Genomic DNA, 18,158 nt, shown 5'->3' with positions numbered 1-18,158 from the left:
ATCAACAATAATTTGTTGTTTTTTTTTTCCAGCACTATTGTGACACCAATTTTTCTTGTAGGTGTGAATAGGTGCCACCTGTTTATTACATACGCAACCAGAGAGTTCACAGAACGCCTTAAACTCCTCACCGTTTTGATAAACAAAGACACGGGCAAGGTGTACGAGCAGCAAATTTGATTGGTCATCATGACTGAAAATGCTGTAATATTTTGTCCAAGTACTGATAAATGGAAGGGTTTTGAAAGTGCCAAAAAAGGCGATTTGTGTTCTATAATGTTCAAGTACATGGTGTCCAAGAATGAATGTACCAAAAAGAATGTTGAATAGTTTTATAGTTGTTCGAGATATTTACATAAATGTGATATGAATACACGCGATAGACTTGTAGATTTTAGTTTATTTTTAATATTGATTGTTAGTACCTCCACCACTGAAGGTGGAAGGAGGTTATGTTTCCACCCCTGCCTGTCTGTTTGTTGATTGCTGGAATCCTTCGGATTTTGGCAATTATGTTGGTCGGTTGTGTGTGTCATTCTGTGTGTCTGTCTGTCTATTTGTTTGTGTGTTTGATTACCCTGTAGCAGCCACACCATTTCAGCTCTCATGACCAAACTGGGTACAGACGTCAGCCATGGTCCAACTTAGACACTTGTCGTTTTTGGTGAATCTAGGTCAATGGTCAAGGTCACCGAAAAACCGAAATTCTTATTTTCGCAATAACGTCCGCTAAAATGGTCGTATCGACTTCAAACCAAATCCAAAATGTGCATCTTCCAATTCTGCATCCAACCATATGTTTTCATTGGGGTGTCACACCAACACCCTTCTTTGCGGTCGGGGGTCGAATGTCGGGGGGGGGGGTCGGGTCAAAAATTTCAAATTGCGATAAAAACGTCATTTCGATCCCGATTGACTTCCAATTTGCAATGTGGTATATTGGTATGAGTGTCTTATTATATGCCAAAAATGATGGAATTTGGTTCAGCCACTTCCAGTTACTATGGCAACAAAGTTCAAGTGTTGTAAATTCGTTGTTATTGGTTTCGTTCCAGGGAGGTTTGATCTCACGCATGCATAGCTTGTCACTATTTGAAGTCACAAGGTCAAGGCAAATCTGGTGACCTTGAAAGATCAAACTCCAGGTTTTTGTTTTTTCAGAGATCATGGAGATATGACAAAGTTATTCCGGCAATTCCTTGCTCAACAAGCAATTTCATTTGTTTGTTTGTGTGCAGGATATCTCAAAAAGTTGTGGATGGATTCACATGGAATTTGGTGGACAGGTTCAGTGTCTCACAGGAACAAACTGTTTAGATTTTGGTGAAGATCCGGATCCGGCTACAATAACTATCAAAGTAATTCTTCAACACTGAGAGAGGGCCAACAACGATATATAGCACGATATCTCAAAATGTTGTGGATGGATTTGGATGAAACTTGGTGGACACGTTTGGGTGTGTGATGAGGAAAACTTGGTTAAATTTTGGTGAAGATCCGAATCTGGATTCAATAATTTTCGAAAGTGATTCTTCACCATTGAGAGATAGGGCGAAACTGATATGCATCACAATATCTCAAAAAGTTGTGGGAATATTCGGACGAAACTTCGTGGACAGGTTGGGAATGCGACAAGGATTAAGTGGTTTGATTTTGGTGAGGATCCAAATCAAGATCCAGATATAATAGCTTTTTTTAATATTTAAAGCAATTCTTCACCTTTGAGAGATAGGGCTGAAAACGATATCGAGCATATCTCAAAAATTTATTGAGCCTGATATTTTTCTGTTTCAGGAGAAACCCCATTTTCTCATACAATGACAAATCCTCAAGAGAAAGCAAAATTTATGAGATTTGTACATGATTGTGGTTTAATCACTCAAACCCAAAGGCATCTTCAGCGTGAAATGAACAAACCAGCACCTGAAAGACACCGTCTGGAGATGGGTGGATCATTTTGAGGCTACAGAATCTGTCCTGAAGGGAAAATCTGATGGAAGGTCAAGAAAGTCAAATGAAAGGGTGAATGCTGTTACAGAGGCATTTACCAACAACCCTAAAAGGTCAATTAGCAGAGCATCACTCGAGTTAGACATTCCAAAAAGCTCTGTTCATGATATCCTTCATAAATAATTGTGGTATAAATGTTATAAAATGTAAACAGTTCATTAACTTTTACAAGAGGATTATGAAACAAGAGTAAATGTTTGCCAAGAATTAATTGAACGGATAGAATCAGCCAAGCATTTTTTTTTATTTAATCAAACCTCATTTTTAGTGATGAGGTGACATTTCACATATCAGGCAAAGTTATTCATCACAATTGTAGGATATGGGGAGAAGAAAATTTGCATGAATTGTCTGAACACGAAAGGTAAACTTGTTACCAAGAGGTATCTTTCAAAAGGATGGAGCACCACCTTACTTTGCTTGAATTGTTGAAGTGTTTTTAAATTAAACTTTGCCAGACTGTAGGATTGGTTGAGGAGGACATATGAAATGGGCCACTCATTCACCTGACTTAACACCTTTATATTTTTATCTCTGGAGTTTTATTAGAAAGTAAAATCTACACTAACAAACCAAGACACCTTGAGGAACTGAAACATCGTATTGTTGATGCTGTGTCATCCATCCCTACAGATGTGTTGAAAAATGTTTTCTCAGATTTTGAACACCGAATTAAATTGATTATAAGAGAATGATGGATGACATGTCGAAGTTTATCAATTATAATTCAAGAATATCTAAACAATACCATAAATGATTAAATAAACTAAAACTTACAAGACTGATTATTAATTTTTTTTACCACCATTCTTCATATATTCATATTAAACTTATGTCAATATCTGGAATAACAATAAAACTATTCAACGTTCTTGGTTTATCCATTTTTGGACACTGTATATAATTCAATTTAAATAAAATAAAGATTTTAAAAGTTGAAGAAAAGAAATTCAGAAGTTTACTGCTGTTGATGCAGCATCTTTTACATCACCTTATTCAACACATTACATTATTTATTCATGCCTGTTGTTTGTGTCCTTCATTACATCCTTAAAAACAGTAAGTTTCCTGTTTGGAATGGTTTTCAATTTTGTTTGACTGCCAGACAGGCAGACAGAGTGCATTTTTTTTTTAATCTCACTCCTCTCTGCGCATGTGTGATCAAGACAAATAATTCAGAGCCAAAGTACTGCTAAACTAAAGGTTTGTTTTCTGATTCATGTTCAAAATACAACATTCAATTTAAGTTAAGTTGTTCCTCAATCATAAACCGACCTTTGTGGACACATAGACAGACAGGAGTGAATGAACTACTTAACCCAATTTTTCACTCCGTGTGCGTGGGGTGAATGTGGCAGTGTTGTTGACTTCACTCGCCCTCTGTCCCTTCCCCAACCTTCATACCCTTTATCTACCAAGTGTGTATTGAGCTAAATCTCTTCTCCTCTTCATCCTAAGTATGCATTGGAACATTGTCTCCATCACTTAAAACCACACATCCTCGATAATTATTTAAGCTTTAAACTTCCTAAAATTCATTATTAAAACCTCATCCATCTGTAGATACAAATGAGGAAATGGGGGTATCATGGGATCATGCCTTCCCCCAAAATATTTCGTAAAGGCAAATTTATCGTTGTACAAACAAGCATATTAAATCTTCACACAAATACAAAAACAGGATTGTCCCAAAAGTAATTATGAACAAGACGTGGCAGTAAGTACAAGTATTATGACAATAAGTCATCATTCCATGGGAACTTAGGAGTAGGACATGTAAAATGCTCAACTGGCAGCACATGAAGATGAAATTCTCTGATTATTATGTGTATATTGCTGACATCACATATCAAACCATGGTCTCTGCTTTATCATTAGTCACATTCCTGTACACCTTTCCCTCCAGCTGTCTTACAACCTACAATTTTAAGCATGAAGGGCTTTTAAGGCAAGAAGAGGATTTACGAGTTACACAGCTTTAAATCAATTTTGTCTGCACAGACACGAAACCGAACACCCTGTAAATTCGCCTTCCTGCATATGTAATTAATGGATGGTCAATATAAGCTTCTTCTGTTCACTTGACTGTACAAGCTGTGCAAATGTTACTCAAACTTCCTTTACAATTTTCACAATTATAGATTTACACTGCTCCAACACTCATCAGTGCAAAAACAAACAGTTCATCCTCTTTCTCTACATTTAACAGAGCAATAACGAACTGTTACAGCCAACAGAAATGATTTGTTTCATACTTTATGGACAAATTATAAAACTCACAATGTTCACTCACAAAAACACTTGATGCCTCACTGAGAATATTGTTCAGTTTTGGTCACCATGTCTGAGGAAGGAGAGGGTTCAGCGTAGAGCTACTGGCTTGCTCCTGGGCCTACCTAGACGTAGCTATGAGGAGTGACTGCAGTCAACAGGCCTAAATACATTAGAAAGGAGGTGATTATGAGGGGATCTGAATCTCTGTTAGAGATGTTTAAGATCATGAATGGTATAGCCATAATAAATGCAGAAGAGTTTATCAGCAGAATGGACAGTGATAGTACCAGGGACCACAACATAATGAGTAAAGACAATGAGAGTTAGGAAGGTACTCAGGCAGAGGGCTTTCACTCGGATAACAGATAATGCATGGTGTGGTCTCTGGAAAGGCAGTAGCAGCTAAAACAGGAGTTAGATTAAAACTGGATTGAGATGGGTACCTGGAAGTATTGGAGATAACAGGGTACATGGATATTGAGAGAAATGGTAGGTTGCTTAAGTATGGATGGGTAATTGTATTAATGTGTAGTGAGTGTGATTTCTGTGAGAGGTCGCATCAACAGGTGAATCTGCTGTCAATGTTTGTTCGGTCCTCACCTGACTACAGTCATTACCACCTCCCACCCCTCCCCCCAAGAGACATAAAAAAACTGAAATTATTGTTGGCTTCAGGCAAATATAAAAAGCTTCCGGAATTTTTGAGTAAACGTTGGCAAGTATATTATTTTCAAGGATTTGGGTGTGCTGAATCTATTTCTGCTACTTGCCAAGCTGTATCTCTTCAGCTGTCACTCCCAGCAGGCCAAATTCAAGATGGCCACCACAAACAAAACAAACACTTTCAACTATAGAAGGCACTGTGATGGTTTTAGTTCGGTATATAAGGCATATAATCACAATTCAAATAAAAAATAATGTGTATTTTACATTTTTCTTCTTCAGGTAAGAACGAAACACTGTAAAAGGCAAAAATCCAAGATGGCCACCATCAATTTTCTATTATCCACATCTTTGCTTCTTGGTGTTGATTCATAGGTTTTTGCGGTGAGCTTTTCTGAGCTCAGAAAAATGTTTTGTTAAGGAGAAAAATGTTTTCTGTACATGTTGGATATATTGGACCACACTTTGTGAAATCATGACATTTTCGTCCGGCCCTGACCCTCAAAATACACGACTCCATAGAAATAGTTAAGATTGTTTTTTAACGAACGTTGGTGAATATTTTTTTCGAACAGATCTGCATATATATGCTTGCATGATGTTGACATGAACTCAAGAACTGAACCGAAGTATGAGTAATGGCAATCATCAAAAGTGTTACCAGATGCTGTAACTTAGTCGTCTTTTTCCTATTTATTTTGTCAGGATGAAGATGACAATGAAGAATGAAGACAACACCATGTGATCATGGAAGCTGCATGTAGCATAAAGAGAGAAAGATCCACTGAATTTGAATATTGCATCATCTGTCAAAATACAAAGAAAGACAAACTATTTAAAGGTCCCATGACACCCAAAAGTACTGAAATTTCATATATATATATATATATATATATATATATATATATATATATATATATATATATATATATATATATATATATATATATATATATATATATATATATATATATATATATATATATATATATATATATATATATATATATATATATATGTCCTATCTATAGGAGTTTTTCATCGTGATTTCAGATCTGACAATGTTTTTTCACAATACTCATTCTGTAAAATGTAAGATTAAAAAAACAAACCTCTTCGGGAACGCCCCTAAAAATTCTACTGAAAGGGGCGTAACCCACATGACGTCAACTGCAGTATGACAAAGGCTGCGCATAAATTACTCGGGTTGGTGGTCTACGTGATTCAATTGGGTTTCTGTGTGTTTCCACATTCGATTGGTCGACTCAATCGCTTCGTTCATTTCTGCTTTAAAAAATCAAACATTTGGTTTTGAATAATGGATGACATGGACTTTGATTTGTCTGGGAACGACAGTGAGTGTGAGAGAAATGAAGGATTTTGGTCTGAATCACATGGAGAATTGTCAGATAACGTAGTCGCGGGAGGTGAAGTTCAGGCAGCTGGAAATGGAATACGGCCTTACCAGTTCGAACCCAAAGCAGGACAAGCAGAGGAAAATGGCGATAAAATTCCCGGCGTTCATTATGATCAGGAGGACATCGAAGGAAGACTTGGAAATAACAACTGGTTCGACTAAATCCTCTTCGTAATTCAATAATGTAAATTTGACTTGCATACTGCTCGATATCAGAAATATTTTAGTGACGTGACGTGAACAGCACAGCGCAGCAGACACGTTTCTCCGCGGCGAATGAAACGCAAGCGAGGCCAGCGCATGTCATCGGCCGTATCTCTCCGCGCATAAAACGAAGCAATCTCGCTGTCCGGATACGATGAAAACTTGTGTGCAGAACACACCTTGCGACACAATTGTCCAGAGTAGTCCGATAAATCTGACGTTCTGTTGCATTTTTATCTATTTTATTCCTACTGTCGTCATGTAGCACCAGTAGAAAACAATGAAGAAAAGAGAATAATAAAAGAAAGCTACAGCACATCAGATTTATCGGCCTAGTCGGACGGACGACGGATTTATCGGACGAGTTGGACGGACGACGGATTTATCGGCCTCGTATAGACTCTAGAGATCTCGAGTCAATCCACTCTGTGCGAGTTTCTGCATGTGATGTCAACGCAGCGGTTCGCTGAAGTCAACTTTTTAAGGGGCGGGGCATAGCAAGTTGTGAAAAGCACAATAAATGTTCGAAATATTGGTCTAATTATCCCATTTTTGATTAAAAAAAAAACCATGGGTGATTTCTTCACTAGGAAGGTCAAGTTAATATATAAATAACCAGAAAGTTTTGGGTGTCATGGGACCTTTAAAGGTAGTGAACAAGGACTCTTGACACTCAAAGAAGCTGCACGTGCTCGAGACAAACTTTGAGCTCCTCAAAAGCAAGTTGGAATTGAACGGGTCCGAGCAATCTCCAACGTTGATGATAGTCAACAAGTGGTGCCTATCATCATCGTTGGCAACATCAACGATAGGCATCAATCGGTCCTGCTATGCATCTTTTGCAAGCAAACACCATATATCAATGCTGCAAGCACTCCAACAAGAAGATACGCTGAATAATAGGGAACAGGATGCTGGTCCAAGTACACATATACCTTCTTCTTCACTGCAAAGTTCAATGGTGGATGTCAACTGGGATGCCTCCATGTTTTTCCAGGAAACACCTAATAAATGTAATCTATCCTCTGTCATAATGAAGAAAATGAGTGACAGGATTTTGGAAGCCGCAAAATATGACCAAGTTCTCTCGTTACGTCTTGCAGGTGTAAACTATCTCATGGCCGCGAAGGGAAAATATCATACCCTGTGCTATGTGGAATTTCTTCGGAACACTTCTACAACCAAAGACAACTCAACAAATACAGACGTGACCATAGAACTGCTTAATGATGAGCTAAAATAATCAGCTATTCCGACAAGGTATTCCGACTTGGCTGATAAAGCCAATGTAGAAATACCTCCATCCTATGTCAGTAGAAGATAGACCTTCAAAGAAAGGTTGCACCCTCGCATAAGCAAAGTAAATGAATTAATCACTACGCAAGAGCGGCAGACAGTTCCTTGCATTTCCTTGTAATACCTGAAGGCACGGTTGGAAGAGTGTCCCTTGTTCGCCATGTTGTTGAAGAACACCTCAAGATGTTGATCATTGTCAAAGTCTGTGGCGATGAGAGTGCGGGCTGAGGAAGGAAGTGCGAATTCAGGTGTGGCAGCATCCTGTAAAAGGGGACTTTATTGGTAATGATCACTTATGGGTGGAACACTGCGATGAAAAAAAGAAATTACAAAATAAGGAAGTAGAAAACCAAGAACAAAGAGAAGACGTTGTCAAGTCAATTACAGACAATAAATAGTGACAAAATAAGAAATAGAATAATTGGAAAGTATCTGAAGAAAGTAGAGTACATCGGTGAGAAATGAAACAATCGTCATGAAATGAACAAATTAGCAATAAACAAAGTAAAATTTTAAAGTGTTTATAACTCACGACCCCTTCAAACGACCAGGAACAGAGAGAAGGAAGAGTAATTGGAAAAAAATACCAAACAAACAACACAAGCCGCAAATGATGATGGAGCCCCAGTTTACAGACACTAGTAGTACTATGATTATGGTGTTCTGAGGCAAAGCACTTCTGAGACACTTTACGAATAATTGCCAGTTTCTAAGGCACTTACACCAATAATTACCAGTTTTCTCAAACAAATTCTCAGAAATGCAAAATAGACAGTTTTCTAAACCAAAAAACAGATTTTGCTTTGTATACAAGGTCAAGGCTCATAGAAAAGTTAGAATGTAAACTGAACAGATCAGGACACAACAGAACAAAAGCAAAAGTAGAGGGAGGGGAGAAACACCAACAGCAAGGTTGAAGGACAGAACAGTGGGAGACTTGAACAAATAATAGGTGGGTGGGTGAGGAATGAGTATGAGAAGACGCATTGGGTAGACAAGGTGAATAGAGAAACAAACTCTCAGAAATTTGGGAGGGCGTGGGCTTGGAGGTGGGGCGAGGGTTAAATGGGGGTAGAAAATATCGTGTTTTTGGATAGGGGTTGATCTGAGATGGTGGTGAACAGCTGAGATGGTGGTTGATCTGAGATGAAGACTTGGAAAGAATATTGAGATTGAAGAGAATGTGAAAGTTGGTTCCACAGGTGGGAAAAAAGAGGAACAATTGAGTGGAGATGAGCAATGATCCTAGATTTTAGGAATTTCACCAGAAGGCGTTGATGGTGGACCGCGTGTGCCCTGCAGAAACCTGGGGGCACAAAGCATGGAAACAGCAGAGGATGCAAGACCAGAAAGGTGAGGTAGTAGAAGACAGAGACACCACTAACCTGCCTGTGATAGGAAAGTGATAGGCCCATAGAAAATGTTTTCAAAGATGCTAACTTATTAACTCGAAATAAATGAGAGAGGAAAATAATAAAGATATTCTTAAAGTGCTTTTGATGTTAAAAAGTCACACAACAAGCAGTGATATAAAATTACCTTTGTGTAAGTCTGTCAAAATTGTCTCATAAAATGTATTGTTACGGCTGTGGAAATTCGCATTACACCATAAAGGGCCCGTAGGTGAGATATCTCGAAGTACATGTGAAGTTAGCCCAAACCCGTTGCATAGAGGGAATTTATGTGATCCATTCGGGCTGCGATCCTTTGAGTAAGGCGTTTTTCTTTTTCTATCTTTTATTTCAAACACACAACATTTCAACAACCACGCCATCCCCACCACAGCGCCAACCACACTGCAACCACGCCACCTCCACCATCTACGCTACCACATCTTCGCCACTCGCCATTCAACAGGCTCCATGTGGTTACGATCTCCGCGGAGGAACAAACAAAAACCAACAAGGATGCTCGGTGGGCTTTTCCCACCTGTTTTTCCCGTCTGACTTCCCCGCGCTTTGGAGTGCAGGAAGAGCGATGCAGGTCAAAGGTCAGAGGTCATGTAAAGGTGGGGCCTCTTTTTGGGGGAATAATTCTCTGGCTCCGAGCCAAAAACTGACTCCCTCGGCCCCCGGACGGAGCGGGGTGGAGGGAAAGCGTGAGGGAACGCCCTTTTCGGGAACCCTCTCGAAGGAAGGTGGAGCCGAGAACGGGGCGGGGCGAAGGGCGGAGCCCCGGGCGATAAAAGACGGACACGGGTGGGCGAAACGAGCTTTTTTTCTTCCTCTTCGTCTTGGCTGGTGGTTCGGTTGGTTTTTGTGGAGAGTTGGTCTTCAGGAAGAGGTCCTGTGCCTTGGCGAGCGGCCCTGTCACGAAGGCACGGACGGGAGATGTGGCGCCGCCCGTTGCGAGGTGGACCTGTGCGTCCGGACGGGGAATGCCGGAGAGGGTTCGCCGGCTGCAAGAGAGGTCGGGGCCAGGCGCGACCACGCTGACGGTCACGGGAGAGGGACTCACCAGCCAAAGGGAAGTCGCGACTTCTTTCTTTCTTTTCTTTGGGGTTTTTGTATGGATCTTGTGGCGCCGCGTCTCGTAAAGTAGAACTGTTTAAGTGTTGCCGTGTGTACGCATATTCGGTTGTAGCTCTGCATCGTTTCTTTTGTTTTAATTGCTTTATGTGCATTTTGATTGTGTATTGCTGTAAATACGTGCCTTACGTGCTTGTCTATGTGTGCGTGTAAATAAAATGCTTGCTTGTTGAACTGTGCCCGTTTCGCTTTGTCTTTTCTCTATTGACCCTCCATCTTGCATCACGGAAAGGGGTTCCTAGTGGGTGCAACATCCCAGTAATTAATCGGAACGGTCAAGGCCGACGATAACACCACTCGGTTATCACTGTAGCACGGAATGGACCGCTTAAGCGGTTCGTGTCCGGAGCCGGCCTGTGGCGTGGTACGATCGCCCGGTCGACCATCCTCGCAGGTACTTAGGTAGATCGAATTTGGCGAGCAACCCTATCCTGCGCGGGTGGGCAATTGGCACGGTCGTGGTGGGGTTAAACCCCCACCCGTGACTAGCTCCCGGCGTTGTTCCGAGAGGGTCACGACAGAATTGTCCGTCCGGTGGGCGACGTGCCGCGATTCGAGTGACGCGGCCGTCCGCACGCCGGCGGGCGCGAATTCGCAACAGTATCTTTCATAATAAGTGTCAGTGTGTGTGAGTGTGTGTGTGTGTGTGTGTGTGTGTGTGTGTGTGTGTGTGTGTGTGTGTGTGTGTGTGTGTGTGTGTGTGTGTGTGTGTGTGTGTGTGTGTGTGTGTGTGTGTGTGTGCGTGTCCATAACTACAAAACCATGAAACATAGCAGCCTGAAACTTTGCATGCATACTAAGGGATGGAAACTGGGTATTTGGGTAATTGTAAACAGATAATTAACGTGGTGCTCATAATGAAAAAAACAAAAGGGCTTACCCGTGGTCAGCCTGCTTTCATCTCGCAGGGGTCTTAAGCCGGCATTTTATTCCAGCCTGCTCCAAAATGCCTTGCCGTGGAGCCACGATGTACTCTCACAGTCAAATTAAAGTGTATAATCGAAATCTGTTTGGATTTGAGGATCAAAGCTCATGGACTAATTGACAAAATCTGGAGTAAAATCTGAAAATTTTAAGAACTTACCAATTGTTATAACTAAGCATATTTAATTTAAGTAAGTGCTCTCTCCTTCTCCATATTTACACAAGAAATTGTGAAATTGCCAAAGCATTAAACTTAACTTCTTCTCCTGTTCGGACAATTATATTGAGTGAAGAAAAGATTAAGCAATGTGCCCAAAGTATAACTTCATTGAGTAAGAAGTGTGAGGAAGGGAGAGACAGTGTGAGGTGAGGTGAAGGCAGCATGAAGGGAAAGGAAGGCAGTTTGAGGTGATGTGAGGTGTGAGGCAAAGTTTTCTTTTGAACTGCTGTGTTCAATATAAAACCGGGTGGGAGCATTTAAAAATAGTACCACTGGACATGCAGCTTATCTGGGCCCTGGCCTAATGTTGTAACCCAAATTTGGTAGCATTCTGACTGGTAGGTCTGACAAGGAAGGTTTTTGAAGGAATTTGCATGGCAGCCATTTTGACACACTTCTGGTCACCTGATCAGCATGGCTACCGTAATTTATCATTAGGACCTATCCTAATGTCACTGAAATTTGGTAGCATTCTGACGAGTGGGTCTGGAGAAGAAGATTTTTGTAGGAATTTACAGGATTTTCCCAAAAATGAACTGTCGGCCATTTTGATACATTACCGGTCATGTAATCGGCATGACCACCACAATTTAACATACCTACCCTGGCCAAGTTTTGTATCTCAAATTTGGAAGCAATCTGTCTGGTGGGTTTGGAGAAGAAGATTTTTGAATACATTTACGATGTCAGACATTTTGTCCTACTTCACATCACATGACCGGAACAAGGTTTGCAATCCCTTTTTCCAGTCAGGAGAGGAACGTTGCTGCCAAATTTTAGCTGCATCAGCTTCGCAGTTTGGCCGGAAAAGTCGAAAAAGGAGATGGACTGACGGATAGTGCGCGATGACACAACCTTATCTGGAATGTAAATTCCAGATAAGTTAAAATTAAAACCCATGCTATCCACCTGGCAATGGCCTGCCTGCCTGCATGCCCGCTGTCCCTCCCCCAAGGTGCACTCCTCCAACCTCTTCGCGGATCATGCTAACCGTGCATGCACACTGGCGATATTACTCATCCTTTCACTCGCACACATGCACGAATTTCACCACACCCACACTGCACAGTGACATGTCTCACGTGGCTTTGATGCCACAGCACGTCCACTCCACACATGGCTTCAGCGCTGCAGCACTTCTGCTCAGCACATACAGAAACACATGGTTCATGAGACGGCCGCATAACCTCCTCCACAGCACCACAAACCATGGGCCTGGATGTGAGTTCCCGTTTGGACCCGGTGCCTGCGAAACCCACACACCACACACATGTAACCAAGCATACAGGCATGCACACTTCCCACGTAAAGTCATTTGTACCACGTCCATGTGTGCTGTCTATGTACTTCTTCATTTTCAGCAGCTGCCGACTATTAATATATTGCAGCAACTATTGGTATATTTATGTTAATATTTTGTGATGAAAGCAGGTCATATAAAATGGGAAAAAGCAAACTGTGTTTGTAATATCCAGGGGAAAAAGGGCTCCAGTGGACTGTATTCACTATTGACTTGGAAAAGCAAGTTATAGAGCACAGCATTGCACTCAATGAAGTTAAACTTACTGCACATCCCTTCATATTTTCTTCACTCAATATAATCGTCTGAACAAGAGAAAAAATTAAGCTTAATGCTTTGTTTGAATAAATACACTTAGTTATAAAAATCACTAATTTGTTAAAAAAAAAATTCAGATTTCACTCCAGATTTCAACACTTATTTAGTCCACAATATTCGATTCTCAAATCTGAGATAATATTTCGATTATATGTTTTAATTAGTCTGTGAGAGGAGATCGTGTTTCCAAATCAAGGCATGTTTGAATAACCGGAACCAAATTGTGAATGAAGACCCCAGAAAGCTGACATAGGGCTCTCACTCTATCGAGTGCAGCCTGAGGCTGCTGGTTGCATCATTGGTTGGGATGCGGCTATGCCGCTGATGCAGTGTACCCCTTACCAGTACACTGGTGCTCATTATGCCAACCTTGGAAGGATGACAGGCAGAGTCAACCTCCTGGTGTATTTTAATTCAGCGGCCAACGGGGCTTTAACTCAGGACCCAAGGATCCCAAGCCACCACCCGAACCACTAAGCCAACACTAGGGTTGACATAGGGCTGACCAAATATGATGCCTTGCTAAAGGGTAATTAAATAAGGCCGTTAATCATCTTCAAAAGGGGTGTTTAAATTAACCCAAACACCCAATTTTCATTCATGCACTCCCTTGGAGTTCCCTTAGTATGCATACAAAGTTTCAGGATGATAGGTTTCATGGTTTTGGAGTTATGGAAGAGACACACACACACACACACACACACACACTTATTAGTATAGGTTTTTTTTGTTGATTACTTGACATCCATCAGTTTTCTGTCCACTCGAGGTTGTTTATATTTTTACTTCCTTTAATTCACTGGTTTCTAATTTATGTGTGTTATGTACTTTTCATTTGGTTATTTACTCAATAAGATTTGTTTGAAAATTTTCACATTCATTATGTTTACCATTTATATACCAGAGTTGTGATTTTATACACTCTTTGGTTTGGATTTTACTTGTTTCCATTATTAGGGACATTTATAGAGGAGAATAATATTTCATATCTTTTTTGTCTGTTTCGTTTCGGTGACTCATTGTAATTTCCCAACTGTCATACATGTCTGGAGTAGGCAAGGAAGTTGTTTACCAACATAAAACTCACAAGGTTCTGGTTTACCAGCCAACATAAAAGACAGGTAGTGAGCGAAGTGAACTGAATGAATGAAGTGCAGATGAGTGACTAATTTATTGACCGATTTTGCCCTAAAAGGTAATTGGTAATTATATATTGTGTAATTTGATCATTATGTAAAGGTATTAATTTATGGGGGATAATAAGTAAATTGTGAAAATGGACAATGTGCCCCAAAGGAGAGAATTGTGATACGTTTTTAATTCATCATTTGGAAATCATTAAAAATTGAAAAAGAATTTAAAAAGTGTCTTAGAAACTGTCTTTTTTGGTTAAGAAAACTGTCCATTTTTGTTGATTTCTGGGAATTTGTCTCAACAAACTGTTGATTATTTGTGGAAGTTCCTTATAAAATGTTAAATGATTGGTAGAGTGTCTCAGAAGTGCTTTTCCCCAGAATCCCCAAAGTCATATGACTGACAGTTAAGCAGAAGATGCCACAACGGGCTGTGTACTGTTGTGTCTGAAATGTATGTCTAACCTTTAACTCATCAAAAACATCTGAACACCATCTGTTGTACTTGTGTTGGAAAAAAGTGTGATTTCAGCACAACAGATTACTGTACAATATCCGTCACCTGTGTGAAAAAACAATCCTTCCCACTCTGGCACAAAGGTGCGTACATCATCCGTCCAGCTGTGGCATGTGTCTATAATTGAAGCATTCGTACTTTTAAATTGGTCTCCAAGGCGCTATAACAGCACAATGGACTGCCTAATTGATTAAAAAGCAACAGAGATAAGAACCTAATATTATTATTTATTAATACGAGATTGGGGCTCATGAAAGGTGGAGGCTCGGGAAGCTTAAGCCATCACTCAACTGACCAAGCAGTGCTGTTACAAAGCAAAAATGTACGTACAACTCCATCACTAAAAAGAGCAATCAGAGATTGCAGACCATGGCCAGGACTTGTTTTGTGTAGTGTTGGTATACTGGTGTTACATAATTAATAAGAGACATAATAAGAACTTCCATTTTATAAATGCTGGCAGTGATGACCGGGAACGAAGACGTCCCGCTTTGATGCAACCCAACTTTGATTGGACACCTGGCCCTGACCCATGACGTTTATAAAATTATTATTCAATTGGATTCAGAATGGGATGAAAATAAATTCAATTCAAATCAAATCAAATGAAAGACGAAATAGGTTCAGTCCTGCATTGGAGCAATCAGAGAGAAGCCAAACAAGCAAAAAGCAAAGATGAAGTCATCAGGGGGAACCTGAATAGGATTCACATTTCAGCTGCTACTGCTCTACCCTCAAACCCATCCAGGAACAGCCAAGTGAGCCTTATTAAAAAAAAGAAAAAAAGAAAGAACCCAGATCAAAAAATTAATTAATTCTGGCTGCCACACCATGCATCTGATCAAGATGAAATTTAAAATATGTATTTCCCTTCTCTACAAGATCATAATTCTGAAGTTTCATGTCAATTAATGAAGTTGTTCCAGAGAAAACATTATTTAATATTTTTCTGCAATCCAATACGGCTGCTAAACTATGTGACCTATCAATTATTTCTAAACAAACTTGTACACCCATGGATTGGGGGAACATCTGCATGAAGTTTCCCTTGGATCTGTGCAGCCATTCTGGGGAAGAAGATTTTTTATAGGTTTAGGGTAAATCCAATATAGCTGCCAAACCATGTGACCTATGATGTCATATGTGTGATCCTTTTGTTCCTCATGAATAGGTGTTCATGCTTGTAAAGTTTTGCCTCGATCTGCTCAGTCACTTCAGAGAAGATAAAAAAAAAATTTAAATATGGCTGCCACATCATGTGACCGATGACATCATCAATTTATTTTCTATGGAACCTTTTACCCCAAGATGACCTTCAACATTTTTCATACTAATCAGATGTAGCGTTCTACATATGCAATTATAAAGTCATAACAAAGGCACCTATGGCGTCATAAGAAAAAAAGCACTTATTCCCCAAGAGGAGTACTTGCTATGTGCCAAGTTTCAATTTTTTCCTCAGTGTGGTTTCAGAGATATAGAGGTTCAAATTTTCCCATTTTTCCAACATAGCTGCCACACCACATGACCTTTGACATCATAGTTATCAGTATAACATTGTGCATGAGCATTCGCTCTGATGGTGAAAATGTTGTCTCAATCCGACAAGCAGTTGTGGAGAAAAACACTAAAGTTCTGTGCGGACAAACAAACACAGAAAGACAAATGGACCCAAATGCAATGAATACCCTCTCCTCCAGCGAGGGTAATTAAACACGAGGGAATCAGACACAGGTGCATGAAGGCCATTCAGCCAATCATGCCTGCGCCACATCAACATCACACCAATTTATCAACACCAGATTAAAATCAGAAAAATGCAAAACTTTTTTTTTTAATCAAGTGTTTTTTTGTGGGTTGTTTTTGGTATTTTTGAAGATTTTTGTATCCCCCCCCCCAAAGTGAGGGGGCATAAGCTTGGGTAAAAAAGACACATCAACCACACAAGACCCATTGACGAGACCACCAACACTCCACACACGTACACAATCACCCATCAATGCTCAAGCTACCTAAAAGTCCGGCCAACATCCCTATACCCCTCTATCTCCATAACTTCCAGGTACCTATCCAATTACAATTTAAACTTATCTCCTGCTTCTGCTGAATTAGAAAACGAGTTCCACAGCATCAGATTAATCAAGAAAACGCTGAAGATGATCTGAAAGGCCACTTTTTTTTTCCAGCATACATGTCAACAATGCAATAAAGGTCGAAAAAACAAACCAAGTGGCATTCCAGCAAAACTTGATCAACGCATCGATGTCGATTCGGTTGGATTTTTGTGATAAATATAACTCCAAAACACATCTTCTGACAGCAAACAAAGCAAAAGACCAGGAGGTGATTTCAAGTGATATTTGCACTGCTGAAAACCTCATACCAAATACGGGCTTACTGTAATCACGTGTCACATCAGTGCCAAACTTCTTGTTCTCAAGAAATTGTTGCCAAGTCTGAAAGAACACAACGTTTGTGTTCCCCACGAGCTATTTACTTTTACTAACAAGCCCGTGAGCCTCGGCCCCACTTTTTGTTGCATTGTTTGTCACTCTCACCTTTTTATTTGGAATTTCTAAGATAAGTGGAATGGCAGAAGAAAAATCGGCACAGTAAAGTAAAAGGGTGTATTGACATCACCTTCTGAGAACCAATCACAGGGCACGTAGCCTCGCACTGCAAATCAGTAGTGTCTCGTGACTTGTCACCGAGGCCCACAAAGCATAGTTCATGCTCACTTTGTCTGCGCATTTATTGATGTGAATCATGAAAATGTTTTTGTCCAAATCAATTATTTTGACCCTGCACTACCTGGGTATCTGTCGATTAATATAGTCTCATTTTAAACTTTGTGCGACCAGTGGTAAATTGGGAGAAGATACAAAAACAAACACTGGAACATATGAGATAGATATTCCACCCTGTAAGTTGTGCCAACAGCTTCGGATTTCTCTCTGCAACAACCTTTCCTTCCCGAATGTGGTGCAGCACCTCCTTGACAATTCTCGAGTTCAAAACGGAGAAGGTGCTGCTATTTCTTCTGCTCCGGCAGCATCACCTTGAGAACGTGACATTATTTTGCAAAAATGGAAACATTAGATTATTCACCACAATCATGTTTCAGCCCTGAGCTCAGAGTAAACGCCAAACACTTGGAATAACCAATTACATCCGGAATGACATTTCATGCATGGCAGGAATTGCACTTTTGACAAATTGTTTGTGCAATGAAACTTGACACGTGTCGTGCTCAAAGGTCCATACTTGTTGCTGTATTTTAAGCGGAGATCTCGCAGAAGTTTAAATATTTGGGTCCTTCAAAAGCAATAATTGTACAATATTTAAAGATTTGTC

At 40.2% G+C, this 18,158-nt stretch overlaps 1 protein-coding gene across 4 annotated transcripts in view; it reads right to left on the bottom strand.

Moving 5' to 3' along the window:
• LOC147013780 (cartilage acidic protein 1-like) overlaps positions 1-18,158 on the bottom strand; it is a 348,068-nt gene that overhangs the window by 117,194 nt on the left and 212,716 nt on the right. For all 4 annotated transcript variants that reach the window (XR_015050513.1, XM_085851004.1, XM_085851003.1 and 1 more), the window contains one exon: positions 7,989-8,125. Coding sequence is in view for 3 of the 4 variants with exons in the window: in XM_085851004.1 (XP_085707130.1) it covers positions 7,989-8,125 (137 nt within the window). In the remaining variant the exon portion in view is untranslated. The remainder of the gene's footprint in view (positions 1-7,988; positions 8,126-18,158) is intronic.

The sequence above is a fragment of the Eptatretus burgeri genome, chromosome 13 (genome assembly GCF_056783735.1).
Source record: "Eptatretus burgeri isolate ZD-2024b chromosome 13, Ebu_testis_v1, whole genome shotgun sequence".
Taxonomy (NCBI): domain Eukaryota; kingdom Metazoa; phylum Chordata; class Myxini; order Myxiniformes; family Myxinidae; genus Eptatretus; species Eptatretus burgeri.
This window is presented reverse-complemented; position numbering and strand designations above follow the sequence as displayed.